General features: G+C 47.3%; 1 protein-coding gene across 1 annotated transcript in view; it reads left to right on the top strand.

Annotated features, from left to right (window-relative positions):
* LOC115553628 (eukaryotic translation initiation factor 3 subunit H) overlaps window positions 1-13,430 on the top strand; it is a 51,791-nt gene extending 38,361 nt beyond the window's left edge. Inside the window, exons 5-8 of the mRNA XM_030370059.1 lie at window positions 1,177-1,326; window positions 8,087-8,207; window positions 12,673-12,805; window positions 13,087-13,430. Of these exons, the coding sequence (XP_030225919.1) occupies window positions 1,177-1,326; window positions 8,087-8,207; window positions 12,673-12,805; window positions 13,087-13,184 (502 nt within the window). The 3' untranslated portion in view covers window positions 13,185-13,430. The remainder of the gene's footprint in view (window positions 1-1,176; window positions 1,327-8,086; window positions 8,208-12,672; window positions 12,806-13,086) is intronic.
* Window positions 13,431-14,656: the final 1,226 nt, after the last annotated feature.

The raw sequence follows: 14,656 nt of genomic DNA, 5'->3' as shown, positions 1-14,656 counted from the left end.
GACTCCCCCTCCCCTCCCCCCCCGCCCCCTGCTCACTGTGACTACAATCCCGCCACCCCCGTTTCCGTTCCTGTAAATGTGGCCATCAGCTTAATGGACTGTCGGTTTGCGAGTACGGATCGGCGTGCGCCATGACGACACTAGAAGTGGTACCAATCTGTTTCTGCAAAGCGCCTCCTTAAACCCATCATATAAACTTCTTCCTTTCAGACAATGTACATTAATGCAATGAGTCTATCGATCTCGTACAGAGTGATAACGGCAGCAAAGGGCTTAAACAAGCGCTGGCTGGAAGCGTGTGTACTCAGTGTGCACAGATGGCAAAACAAAATGGCAGAAAATACACACAAACGAGCCAGTCCATCAATGGTATTGAATTCATGCGCGACGTTGAACAAACTTTAAATTCCGCTATTAGTTGGTTAAGAGGCCAGTGCCAAAGCCCTGTGTCACATCTCTCCGGAGCTTTCTTCGTCAGCGCTTTACAACACGCGTCTAAATAACTGGCTCTTTGAAAAGGATTTATCCCTGTTTACCTACAAATCCACATTTAATTAATGTTGAACAAATAGAAACCCTGTTTCAATTCATTGTAATCTCAATAATTCTTACTCTGCTTGAATATTGTTGACTTACGCCACCCCTGAGACAAGACATAGATAAATCCTTTTTATTTCTCCATTTGACCAAAACTCACCATGTCCTATTGGGGAAAAAAAAAATTGGTAGAACTTTAAAAGTATCATGAAGAACGGACCCCCTCAGCTAAAACCCCTTAGGCCAGCTCCTGCTGCGACTGCATCTCAAAACCTCCTCTTCAAAACAAAAGTGAAGGGGAGTATAGAAATATATTTGCAACCAGAGACCGCAGCAGCTCCGGGAGAAGTGGATTGGGTTTCTGGGAAACACTATCATTTCTCCAGAACTCATCATAGTGATTTTAATCTGATGCCTGGGGTATGACGAAGACCAGTCTCAGCTGTCGCTCTGACCAACCTCCAGTGGATCCAAATGGAAACGTTGAATTGTCTGCATCCCTTAATCATATCCATCTCAATCCCCAGTGACTTAAACCCAACGTGGTATACCGTCTCACTCCTGTGGCGCCATCACTCCTCCCTCATCTAATCCGTCTCTCCTCCTCCTCCTCCTCCTCCTTCCTCTTCCTTCCCCCAGCCTGAAGAAGGCCAACATCGGATTCGAGCACATGTTCGAGGAGGTGCCCATCGTGATCAAGAACTCCCACCTCATCAGCGTGCTGATGTGGGAGCTGGAGGACAAGTCGACGGTGGCGGACAAACACGAGCTGCTCAACCTCTCCAGCAGGTCAGACCCCACACCATCGTGATGTCAAAAGCCTCCCACTACATAGTGTGAGCTCTTGCCTGTGTATGCATGTGCATCGTAATATGATTATACTTTCATCTCTATCTAAACGAAAAAAGTTTTTATCAAAGTCTATAAATAATAATTGGGGAATCGTGGTTTAGGTCATTCTTTCATATAATTAAACAATTAATAATGTTTTTTGTTTTACGATAAATTGCTCAAATAGTGCATTTCTACAATAGGCTTTGGTAGGCATTGCTGAATAACGGGGTCAGCTTTTCTATTCTCTTATTGGAAAATTGGCGCATAAATCCCAACAGTTATACAACAGTTACTTTTAGAAAAGGTGGAAAATCGCCTCAAACACATTAAGACCACGTTTGCAACAATGTATTGCAAATGGTTTTATTTGTCTTCTGAAAGCGGCTTGAGTGTCCACATGGGTACGGTTTACCTCACCAGGGTTCGTATAACTCAGTATTGTGATGCCAGTACAGTAAATGACACCAATCTGGCATCCTAGGAGGTTTATTTAAAACGCGTTGCCTGAAACCCTGTATCTTTCGCTCTTAAACGCAGGAATAACAACCACCAAAAATGCTCATTACCACTGGTGAATCTAGCCGGGAGAATCAATGCAATATCCAGGCGGAGTAAACACTGTCAAAAGATCATGCCTACCAAAATAACACTTGCAAAATACCAAACATTGCACTCCATCATTGTATAAAATATTCCAGAAGTTGAAGATGCAGGCATTGGGTGTTCAAAAAATACTTTAAATTGTCACACTGACTGTCAATCACAAATATGCAAACGGATAATCGAACAAAAGGGGAAGATGGATGTACATGTTATCGAAATAACATCGACAACAGCATCGTGGTTCCCCCCCTCCCCCTTTAGCCTCTTATCGTGAGTCCCTGGGGGAACACATCAGTAATAATTGAAAGCCATAAACCGTGAGATAGGGGCAACAGCTGTGAAGACGCCAGTTGCAAAGTTTCCACGGGAACAGGTGTGAAGAAATTAGCCGCCGCCACCCGAGGTGCCAAAACGCACGTTGCTAATGTGCGAAAGACGACCGCTGTGAGCGACACTCTATCGCGCGGAGCTGTAGAGCCACGTGTTGAGTGTATGCTCTCTCCGACGCCAAGTCAGCCAACCCAGCAGGCCTGCCGTTCTTCTTCCAGACGCTTTTGTCCAACGAGATCTTGCCCGGCACGTGCCAAACGAAGGAAGGACCCGGTGAATTGTCACAAACCCACCGAGCTCACAAACACAGCCAGCGTCCGCTGTGCCCCTGCGCTACGTTACCATCCGTCGTCCAGATGAATCACTCGCCGCCTTGTTCTTGATGTTTTTTGGGATGCAGCCCAAATGGAGGCCCGTGCGCTCCCTGTAGATTTCCCTGCTTGACTGCCAGATGTCTGCGCAAGATGAAATTGTTTCCCCCAAAAGTTGTCAGATTGCATAGCTGCCGCCCCGGTCTCGTATTGGACGCCCCAGTCTTCCTCTCCTCCTCCTCGTCTCTGGGAGAAGGCAGCAAATGGGTTTTATTTAATGTTTTTCCCTTTGTCTCATTTTCCAATCTTGGGCGTCATTTGTCAACGTCACTCATCTCTCAGGCGGAGGAAATGCAGTTCCACTCCACAACGCCGGCTTGTTCTGACGATAGATGATGATGTTGATCAGGGTGATGGATTGCATGAATGGAAATTCATTTATTCAAGCCTTTTCCGTGTGTGTGTTGGGTTGTGCGTTAAACGCTTAACTGCATTTTCTTTAGGTTATAGAGATAAACTACCACATATCACTACTCTTTGGTGTTTTTTGGTAAATCACAATTGTAAGAAAGTGTTTGAATTTCCAAAACGACAACACAACGTTTGCAACCCTGTCGGCAGCCTTCATATTGTAACGTTTTTCTAGATGCATGCATGTATGTATGTACCTTATATCTTGGGACCCGCTTGGATCCAGTGAAAGTGGTTAGTGGTCCACTGAAGTGCTTGTTTACAGTCTAGTACCAAGTGTGGAAGTGTGCTTTAAACGATTGGTGTTCGCACCTTTGCGTCAAAGCCTTGTTATCAGTGCACCTCCAATTGAGGCAGGTATACAGCAGATCAATCGCAGGCCCTGACCTTTCTGCTTTATCGTTACAAGTTGTGTTGGCTGTTGGTCATGGCTCTGCTCCTATCTGTAGCACAGTGCATGGACTGCCTGTTATAGCTAGATATTCGTAGGTCCTAGCATTCACTAAACTTGATTGAGAAAACGAAATTGCTTAAACTATAACCAAACACTATTAAACACTAATTAAATGTAAATGTATTGTAAAAAATGTGACTGCATTGTGACAACAATACGTTCAATATACAAACTCATAACATGGATTATCTATCAATTAATTTCTGTCCCTAGACATGTGGGACATGGTAGCTTAGTACATGTAGTTGGTGCCCCCTTAAAACTTTGACGCTGCGACATGAGTTGGCACACCCACATGAGCCACATGAGAGCCACTGGGCTATCAGGTCTGTAAGCTGGATATTCCTTCATATTTGTCCGTTTGTAACCTGGAGGGGGCATGCAATACCTTTAGCCAAACAGGAATTACAAGCACCTTGCGGGGTCGCTTCTGTTTTTTAGAAGACTAATGTCAATTTGCAAGCACTTTGAGAGAATAATCTTAAACGGTGGACCTCCGCTCCCAAAAGCTTTGGCAGGAAAGTGGAGCCCTAATCTGCTGCCATCAGGTCGTTTGTATCCCTGACCAGAGCTTTTTGTTTATTGTGCGATACAGCGAAAGAGAAAACCGTCTGCAATTGTCCCGAGGTATTAGTGATTTTTGAGGGGATTTCTCCAGTGGTGCAAGCAGCAGAGAGAGAGAATTGGGTTGAGTAGATGTTTGATGCCCGAGCCCTTAACCACAATGGATCACCACCATTTGTAAGGCGGCCTACCGTGTAAACAAGGACCCGAAGAATTGACTAGAGGTTTGTTACAGTGGGGTGTCAGCACGCGTGTTAATAAATAAAGATTGTCACTCTTCCAGTTCCTGTGAGTAAAATGGAGACCAGGTTCGATTTTACTAGGCAGAGGGTCGATAGTTTGAAGAGACGACGGGAAGGACGTATTCAGTGAAGACATGTTGCAGGCAGTGGCTCCGAAAATCAATGCATTTACGTTAAGGGCATTTAGCAGACGCTTTTATCCAAAGTGACTGAAAATAAGAACATTTTTCAGAAGAAAGAAACAAAAATATATCGCTGTCGGTACAGTAAGGAATCAAGGATGTTCATAGACACGAGTGCCGTGCCCTGACAAACGACATTCAATGATGTCAATTCAAACCTACAATCTGCCAATCTGCCGATTTCTCTTACATCTGAGAAACCGAACGGTGTCTTGTTTGCAGTTGTTTATGGTTATACCTTGAACTGCAGGTTCATGGAAATGTACCACATAACAGAAGGAAACAAGAGCAGCGAAACAATCTGTCGGTCTCTGGCCTGTATTCTATATAAACGCCTGTTTCAGAAAAATCGAAGGTGCTCTTAACCATCTCCTCTGGTAGCAGTGAAACGCACTCGGGACCATCTGCACCAAAACGACTTAAAAGCATATCAGCGGTAGTCTGCGATGCAGATCAATACCTGTTTGAGGCTTTCTACTGTTGTTGTCTGGCAGGAAACCATCAGAGAAGTGGGAGGCACTAACCACGCCACCTTTTGCACTTTGATTTAAATCCACGATGACGGGCAGTTGATTTCTGATTCTGTATTGATTTCCAGAAGCTCAGTTACCGCTTTTAAATATCATTGCGCTGCGCTGCACAGCTTTTGCTTCAGCGGAGGCCAGAGGTTGCATTATTCAACATCCACCCATCCATCTCTTTCATGTACAAAAACAAACCAGTTTGAACCTCTGGTTATCACCGAGGCAAACGGCTTGCTGAGCAGCAGTCGACCAACGGTGACGGTACACGATGCGAATCTCTGCCGAGCGCTCGCTGTTTGTGGGGGCTTTGGGTCCTATACATTATATAGTTGTTTGTCTGTTCGTTCCAACTCTTGCTCCCGTTCCGCTGCTCCCTGTCGATGTCCATCTGCTCTTGATGGTTGTAGTTGTGTCCCTGAGCGGGCACCGCCCGTTACGGTCCATCTCCCCCCCATTCCTGCTCATGGATGCTGTGTTCGTGGAAGAGCCCGTGTTACCGAGTCGTTCCCGCTCCTGCTGGAGGTGTGAACCACTCAGGCGACCGCAGTGGATCCACCTATGACCCTTAGTCGTTGCCGAAGCACATGACATGTGGAGAGGGCGTACTCCGGAGCTCTTAAGGCTTTTATACAGCGTTGTTCAAGGCATGGTAATTCATTTGCCAGCACTAATGTGCCTCACATAAGAACATCCTTTTCGTCCCACTTTAGGGCCGGGGGGTCTACATTTACCTTTGCAACACAAATGTAATAATGGCATCGCGCCCTCCTCACAAGTGGTTCGTGTGATGGATTGCATTCAACAGTCCGGCGCCTTGTCTGCTGTTTTTTTGTTAAGATACCAATGCCCATACATCACCTGGCTCTCATCTATCTATCCGTAAGGCCCTCTGTGGGAAAACAATAGGAGATGCTAAAATCGGTGCGCCGCAATTCATCAAAGCAGTGTGGAAATCACTAAGTGGCGTGGTGCCATATTCACATCCCTGGCAAGGGGCAGCGATTTTTTGCATTCTGAGAATGTCGGGAAAGTACCTTAGGGGGAAAACGTTGTGTTTTGGATAATCGCAGCATGACTTCACCTGTAAACCTGCAGTCCATTTGAAATTGCGTCCCTGCAATTTCCGTGCTTGCTGAAATAAGCCTATTTGAAATCTACACTGTGCCCTCCATCATGGAAAATGGTTCTGCAAATGCATTTTTCATGCTCAAATAATTCAACTTATTTTTGCAATCCCACGCCAAAATGCCTACTTGGCAAAGCGCGTTGGCGACAGATGTTCCGACGGATTTAGTTGAGTTATAATTTTCGTACGCAATGTTTTCATTTGCATTGGTGAAACTATGCTCCCGGCACCAGAATGCGCGCGTGCCACTGGACGGATTCATCCCTTTGATTCCTAATTGCCTCGCACCTGGGGCCAGAATACATGGTGTGACCCGTGGATGAGATCAATGGTGGTTTGTTCACTCCTGCACAACACCTTGTTGTGCATCGTCTATGGCTGGTTCGCAGCACTCGGTCCGAGATTCTGTGGTTTGCCGAAACCCCTTGAGGAAAGGCTGCAGACACTGTCGGGTGATTCAACAGTGTTAAAGGTCACGGCGATCACTGCTCTGTGCGTTTCAGTCTGACGCACTTTGGGGCTACTTTATTATACATGCGGTATGAGACTGAATGTATGAGCTCTTCTGAATGGGTTCAGAAGAGCTTGAGGTTGGGGTTGAATGTGCAAAGCGCGATATTCACGTCCATAATGGATAGTACTGCATGACGTATTAATGTTGCAAAATGATGACCCTGAAAATAACTCTGCACAATATTCCGTGTGCGGCTTTACTGGATGAATGACGATGTTGGAAATTTAATTTCATAATATTGTAGAGCATATGGAGGGTCAACAAAAAAATAAAAGTGAGAACGGATGCAACGTAAAGAACTTGCTGACATCCAGCTGAAATAATTTGTATTGAATATAGTGTGTATAATCCCATGACAATTAGAGTTGTGTTTTTCGTTACCTTGGAGTGAGCCCTTTATATCTACATGGGTCCTGTTCCATGGAGTGCGGTATGTTGTACCGTCACGTTCTTACTAGGGGTGTGCACGGGTGTGTAACCGGTTAATAAATCAATAAAAGAATTTGGCACGGCTATGGACAAAATAAACCGGAAGGAGCTAAGAAGGAACTCAAAAAATCTAAACAACCGAAGTACGCGTCGAAATAACGGTCCGATGACTGGAGGTATGAGAATGCAAAGGAGGGGGGGCATTCATGGAGATGCAATGGAGGGCATATTTGTGTTCATTGTTGGAGGGTTTCATTAGTCAACGTAGAGATGCTAACTGAAGCAGGAGTGATTTGGTGGATGTCAAACAAAGGGAGGACAGAACGTTTCACCGGGCCGCGGGTTCACACATGAACCTATAGCAGAATTTGTGGACTGCTAAAAAAAATTCAATCCGCGGCGTACATAGACATATTTATCACATTGTTGTATGTCGTCATTTATTTAATTTCTACTCCAGAAAATACCTTAAATATGGGATAGTTTCTGATACGGAATGAAAATGTTGATATTTGTATTGTTAGGATTCCCCGGAATACTGTCCCACGTAGAGGGAATGATTATTCTAGGACAAACCTTCTCTGTTCAATTCACAAATGAGTCCTGTTGAGGTGACGATACGCGCAAGGTGTACGTAACATGTTCAATTCGTTAAATGTGCATATATAATGATGCCAGCTTGTGATTCTGTGCTGTGATGTACCAGTGTGTGGCAATTGTTTTACCTCAACAAGCAAACATAAATAATAAAAACAAAACCTACAGACTGAAATGTCTGGCCACAGAAGGAATGATGGAGGTCACCGAGAGACGACCTCCTTTCAATATTTTATCGTCGGCGCCGAGTGCTTTGCCCCAACTAGGGCTTGCGACCGAGCTCAGTGGGGAGGATCGGGAATGACTCGTTAACACATGTTGACATGAAATTCTTCCCCCCCCTCCCCTAACCCCCCTTATCCCCTTAGCAACCACCTGGAGAAGAGCCTGCAGCTGCTGATGGACCGAGTGGATGACATGAGCCAAGACATCGTCAAGTACAACACGTACAGCCGCAACCTGAGCAAGCAGCAGCAGCAGAAGCACCAGGTACACAAACACGCACGCCATGCATACACCATGAGCGCCCTCAATTCACCTGGCAGTCGGCGTCCTCGCTGTCTTCCGTGACTCAAGCATGCACATGTTCACACTGTTGTAGCCAGTGTTTTCAAACGTACGAGTGGTGAGAATGGGAGTGAACACACGGTTAGTGAGTCAGTTTGTTTCCATTGCAGAACGTATGTTGTCAGGGGCCCGGGTGGTTCGACGGGTAGAGCGTGTACCATTAAGGCCCGCACCACTCCTGACCTTAGCGACCGGGGTTCGATTCCTGGCCGTGGTCCTTTGCTGCATGTGTTCCCCTCCATCTCCCATAACTTCCTGTCTTACTCGCTTCACAATAAACAGGATAACAACTTTTTTTTTAAATCCCCCAAAATAATAATACATTTGTAGGCAACTGTCAGTTCAGATCGGCTGTAGCCATGAAGAGCAATTGAACCGACCAAGGGTTTGTCTAAAACTTGATCATAATGAGAAATCGATGCTTGAAACTGTGACACATATTGTCCTGCACATCGACAAGTCTGCTGAAAAATAGGTTTTGAGTTTCTTACCCTAAAGCTGGTGGATCCTAGTTGGTCCTTCATGCTTCTCTTCTGCTGACTCGGCGGTCCTCCCACCTCCCTTCCCTGACACGGTTCCACTACTTTGTGATTTATGATGCTTAATGCCCTTTCACTGCCATTACATTATGTTTGCCCTTGATTTGCCTGGTCAAATAGTCAGAGAATTAGGCAGTAAGTGCCTGACCACTAAGCCTGAATTTTCCTGGCTTTACGCTGCCAGAAACAAGATGACTTCTGGTTTGATAAAGTCAGCGAAGGTCAGAACAATCTAAATTCATCAATGGCAGCCGCACGACGTGCGACATTCTCTGCAGAGCCGCCAGTTGAAGGGACTGTCACTTAATGTAATCCGATTTCACCGTCCTGGTCTCGAATCCAGGAGTTTGACTCTGCTTACGCTGAACTTCTGGGGGTAACCTGCACTGGGGGATGGGAGAGAGTGCAAGAGGCAGAAGAACCCTGTTTTCCGATGGATATATTCTTCTGAGGAAAAACTTATTTCGTTAGTGCAAAATAGTTTCAGAAGACCAGTTTGACAGATATTATTCTGCAGCGGCCCCTCTGCCCGTTTTAGTCACCAATCCACCTCTTGATCCGAGGTGGGAGCTCAGCCAGTCATGTGGTTTTGAGGAGAGATCCGTGCCATGCGACGCTCGTCTGCAGAGCCCCGCCCCCAGCAACGTGATTGGTTGAAACGTTTGAAGTTAAATGATAACGTGATACCCAGTTCTCCCACCTCTTGAGTGTGTCTGCCTCCGGCCCAGCCCAGACCCCCTGGGGGGGGTAGAAGCCCTGTATAGATCCAAGACGGACTGATATCATACGTCAGTGTTATTGGACCCCCCCCCCCAACCCTTGCCCCTCTGAGGGCAAGCTAGCAATTAGCAGGGACCAAATCTCCAGAGGGAACGCAGAGTGGGGGATCCCCCTCATCCCGGGATGGGATGAGAATGTCCGACGGGCGTTTCCTTTTCGTCTTGATGTTTAGTCTGTTTTTCATGGACAGTGGGGGAGAAGCTTTCCTGCCTCGAAGCAGTGGTGCATACTGATAATCAGTGACGACGGCGGTCGCTTAATACCGGCGCGGGTTTGCATCGTCACTCACTCACTCACGTCGATAGCAAGATTAATATAGGTCCAATCTGTGACGTTCATCCCTCACTGAGCGGTGGTGGTGGGGGTCTCCACAGAACGGTCGTCTTGGCCCGATAGTGGTGGAAAAATTTGTTTTTCCACCACTTGTTTTATTCCGTCATTTATTAAGCGCCACGCAGAAGCAGCAGCGCGGTAGTGGGACGGCGGAGTCACTGTTGGAGCAGTGGTTCGGCTGTTGCTGCGCCGTGCCTGGCTATCTGCTGCAGTGAGAGTGGTGCCCGCCGTGGGGCCTCATTGTGTTTCAGTATGGTGTGTTACTTATGGTCTTCTTATGCTGGCGTCGTACGGCCCGCCCCGCTCGAGGGCCAGAGCGTCGTTTATCCTGTGGCGATGCAAGCACCTGTAATGACACGCACACACACAACACGGAATGCGCACACACAACCCGGCACGCACGCACGTACGTACGCACACAGACGCGCGCACAAACAAACAGGCCCCCCACACACACAAACACGGGCCCCCAACACACATACACACACAGGCCCCAACACGCACACGCACACAGACCCCCTTACGCACACAGACACTCACCGCTCCCACACACACACACACACACACACACACACACACACACACACACACATACCGCCCCCAACACACACACACCGCCCCCAACACACACACACTGCCCCCAACACACACACCCCCACAGCTGCCAGGAGAGCTGGCTACGAGGGGTAAAGTAGATCCACCCACCCACCTGTGAGCACCAACTCGTCAGCGAGAGGCGGGCGGTCCTTCAACAATAAACCGTAACCTTGCTGCCCGGCGACCGCCGCCACCAGCAGCCGATCTCTCCTGGTTGGAGTTCCACCGGCGGAGGCATTAACATCGATCGCAGCGCACCACTCGATTGCAGCAGCGCTCGCTCACACACGCATCTCATCACACCTCGGGCATCTCCCTGTTCCAGCAGCGGGCAGCTCTCTCCTTTTGTGTTACCGCACACACGCAGGGTTCGAGAGCGGGGGTGTGTGTGTGTGGTGTTAACACAGCCAGTCGCGAGGGAACAAGCCCTTTATTATCGGCTGCTGGCTCTCGGCCTGCCTGGTGCAATCTTCTAATGACCTCACGTTTGCCGGGCGAATGGAAACTTGTTCATCATGAACATCTCTATACACTCACATACACACACGCACGCACGCGTCACTCCATACCAGTGTCACAGGGGTGGTTGGGGGCGAGGGGGGGAGAGAGAGATCCAGAAATGGCCCAGAAGAGGTAAAGAGCTGCTGCCCAGGCCTCTCTGTTGTCTAATGACTCATTTGCAGCGAGGCTTAGAAAAGTTCATAGTCTGGCCCAAGCATGCAGAGAAAAACCGGGGGAATGAGCTCAGCAAGCCTTTGTACCGGTTCATTCTGGGCTTCTGTTGGGTGATTTTGCTGTCGTTCAGCGATGTTGTGCCGCCCCACGTCTTCGGCGCTCAGCATTTCAGTTCACTTTGACTGACCGGAACTCCATTGCTCTTGGTGTGTGTGTCAGTGTCTGTGTCTTTGCCTTTGTGTGTTTGTGTCTTTGCCTGTGTGTGTCTGTGTCTTTGCCTGTGTGTGTTTGTGTTTGTGTCTTTGCCTGTGTGTTTGTGTCTGTGTCTTTGCCTGTGTGCGTCTGTCTTTGCCTGTGTGTGTGTGTGTGTGTGTGTGTGTGTGTGTGTGTGTGTCTTTGCCTGTGTGTTTGCCTTTGGGTCTTTGACTGTGTCTTTGCCTGTGTGTTTGTGTGTGCTTGCGTGTCTTTGTGTGTGTCAATGTGCATGTGTCATTGCCTGTTTGTGTCCGTTTGCCCCATCCCCCGTTGTGGTGCATTGTGGGCCGCGAGGTCTGAGCTCGGCGCTGCTCCTCCAGTTGTATTCTCAGCCTCCCCCTCACCAACTCCTCCTGCTCCCCCCCCCTCGCCACCGTGTCAGCCTGCCCTCCATCTTGGCCAAATTAACAAGGCTTTTAGGATCCCCGGGGACTGGAGCCGCGCTGATTTACCGGCTGTCAGCCTCTCCACAAATCACTCCATGCTGTCATTACATGCAACTCCTCAATCTCTCCCTCCCTCTCTCTCGCTCTGGTGCTCGCTCGCCCGCTGGAAGACCATTGTTTACCAGCTCCTTGTCTACCATGGTGCCCCTTCTGCCAAATCCATGTGCTCTCGCTCCCTCTGCATCACTTTATTTATTTTTCCCTTTTTTTTTATTTTTTAAGTTCCAGAAAAACTCTGTCTCTCTCTCTCGTTCTCTCTCTCTCTCTCTCGTGCTCTCTCACTCTCTCTCTTTCTCTTGTTCCCTTTCCTTCTCTCTGACTCTCTCTCTTTCGCTATCGCTCTCTCGTTATCCCTCTCTTGCGGCCTGTCTTTCTTTCCCTCTTGTTCTCTTCCTTCCTTCTGCTGAAACGACTCCATCCTCCTCCTCCTCCTTACCTTCATCTCTCAATCAACTCCCCCCTGTCGTTCTTTCATCACCACCTCCCATGTTATTCCCTTACATCTGCGTGTGGCTCCGTATACGTCTATGCCTCGACTATATGTCGACACGTTCCTATACATGACTTTGAAATGCAGTTCATATTTTTCTAGGCCTACGAGCTCCTCAGTGCTGCCATGCACTAAGAATTCCCCTGTTGGCATCGACCTGGTTTTCCACTGAGCATTTGATGAATAATGCCCTTGAAGAACATGTGTAGCGAGACGTATGGAGGTGTGTGTTTAGTGACCGGTTCTCCTCCTACACCCTCCCGCCCCCCTAGTACGTCCAGAGGAGGCAGCAGGAGAACGCCCAGAGGCAGACCAGAGGGGAGGCCGCGCTGGCTGAGGAGGACATCACCAAGCTGTTCAAGCCCCCCCAGCCCCCACCCCGCATGGACACGCTCCTCATCGCAGGTACGTGCACACTCGCACACAAGCGCACGTACGTGCACAAAGTCCCTCCCCCGGTCCGTCTGTCCCTCAACAAGTTATAAATGTTTGTCATGTCTTGATTTTAGTCTTGACAACATAAGGCATCCTCCTTTCACTGCTAATGTGTGTGTGTGTGTGTGTGTGTGGTGTGTGTGTGTGTGTGTGTGTGTGTGTGTGTGTGTGTGTGTGTGTGTGTGTGTTGTGTGTGTGTGTGTGTGTGTGTGTGTGTGTGTCCGTCATCCCCTCCCTCCCTCCCTCAACAGGTCAAATTAACAACTACTGCCAGAACGTGAAGGAGTTCACCTCCCAGAACCTGGGCAAGCTGTTCATGGCAGAGGCTCTGCAAGGCCACAACAGCTAGAGAGCATAAGGAGACGAACGAGAGAGAGAGGGCGAGAGAGCTTCGCCGGCCATGCAGGAGAGAGAGCGTGAGAGACCAGCGAGGGGGGAGGCATGACTTGTGCGTCATCAGACAAGAAGAATTAATAGATTTTCTCTTTTACACAATTTGTTGTTACTTTGCAGTGTATGTATTCATAACGTTCACAGGCGTTGTTGAATTATTTTCATTGGATATTGAAATAAAGAATTGTCTGGCATCTCTTAATATTGAGTGATTCTTTGCGTTGTGTTCTTGCTTATAACTTGTAGAGTGAACGGCTTTCATTTCATAATGACACAATTATATTAAGATGGGTAGTTTATCCTTTATTCATTGAAGGCATTCATTTCTTTAGAATTACAAAGATGTCAATGGCAATCGACTGTTAGCAGATTTAACTGACATTACTGTCATCGTCCTCAGTGAACTTATGCATCACTAAAGCAGGAGCTATTAATTAACACGCATTCATGTGTGTTGCCTTGTGCTTCATTACATAGGAGATATAAGTCGCGTCATCTCAATTACACTGTATGCTTTTGCCTCTGTCGTTATGAATTTACATCTTAAGATGGATACTTATTGAAGAAATTAGTTCAGGTTTTATTTGTTAAGGCTAGTTGACTTGGAAGCTGAGTTAAAGCAGCTTCCATTGGTGCTTGAAAGAAAAGTTATATACCGGTATATGTTTCTTTTTTACAAAAACAAATGACGTCACGGCTGAAATAGTGTCAAACATTTGCGGCGATCAATCGGGCGAGTGTTGGGTCTTCAAATTACATTAACCCTGTATCAACTAAGCCATGTAGTCAGTAACATCTAGGCGTTCAGCTTTAGCAACGTACAGATCCCCTTCACAGTGAACTGTTGAGAAACCGGCCAGCGAAGGCTCTGTCACTTCATCTGCAAAGATAAATTGATGGATGTTGCACGTAAATTTAAGGGTGGAAAAATAATCTCACTTTCAACATTGGTGGGAACACGTTACCCGGGTTGTGCATGTAAGGTCATGCCTTATTTATGAGGATTGAATGAAGTGCTATTGGTCTTCTCCACCTTTGTCTCACAACTGATTGGTCGAGCAGCTCAATAAAACAAAGCTGGGGAAAGTCACCGCTTAAATTTGAAAGACGGTCTGACAGAGGTTTACCAAATTCTCACTTTGACATTCAAATGAATGAAAAACGCTTTTCATCCTCTGTGAAAACGTGGAGAGCTAGTAGGACAGTGGGGGTCTCATTCTCATTCAATCTGCTTTGATCGGAAGGTTGCCTTTTCTCAGCTGCGTTTCCCTGCCTAGATACAAATATCAACTTGCATCCCCATGCCTCATCTTTTCCAATAAATGTTTGGCGAGAAACGAGTATTTCATAAATAAAATCAACAGGTTGAGCATTTCGAAAGAAAGGGAGGATAAACATCGACCCATCCCTAATGTCCTTTCTGGAGCC

The sequence above is a fragment of the Gadus morhua genome, chromosome 11, assembly GCF_902167405.1.
Source record: "Gadus morhua chromosome 11, gadMor3.0, whole genome shotgun sequence".
NCBI classification, from domain to species: domain Eukaryota; kingdom Metazoa; phylum Chordata; class Actinopteri; order Gadiformes; family Gadidae; genus Gadus; species Gadus morhua.
The sequence above is the reverse complement of the archived record's forward strand: the minus strand, read 5'-3'. Positions and strand labels throughout refer to the sequence as shown.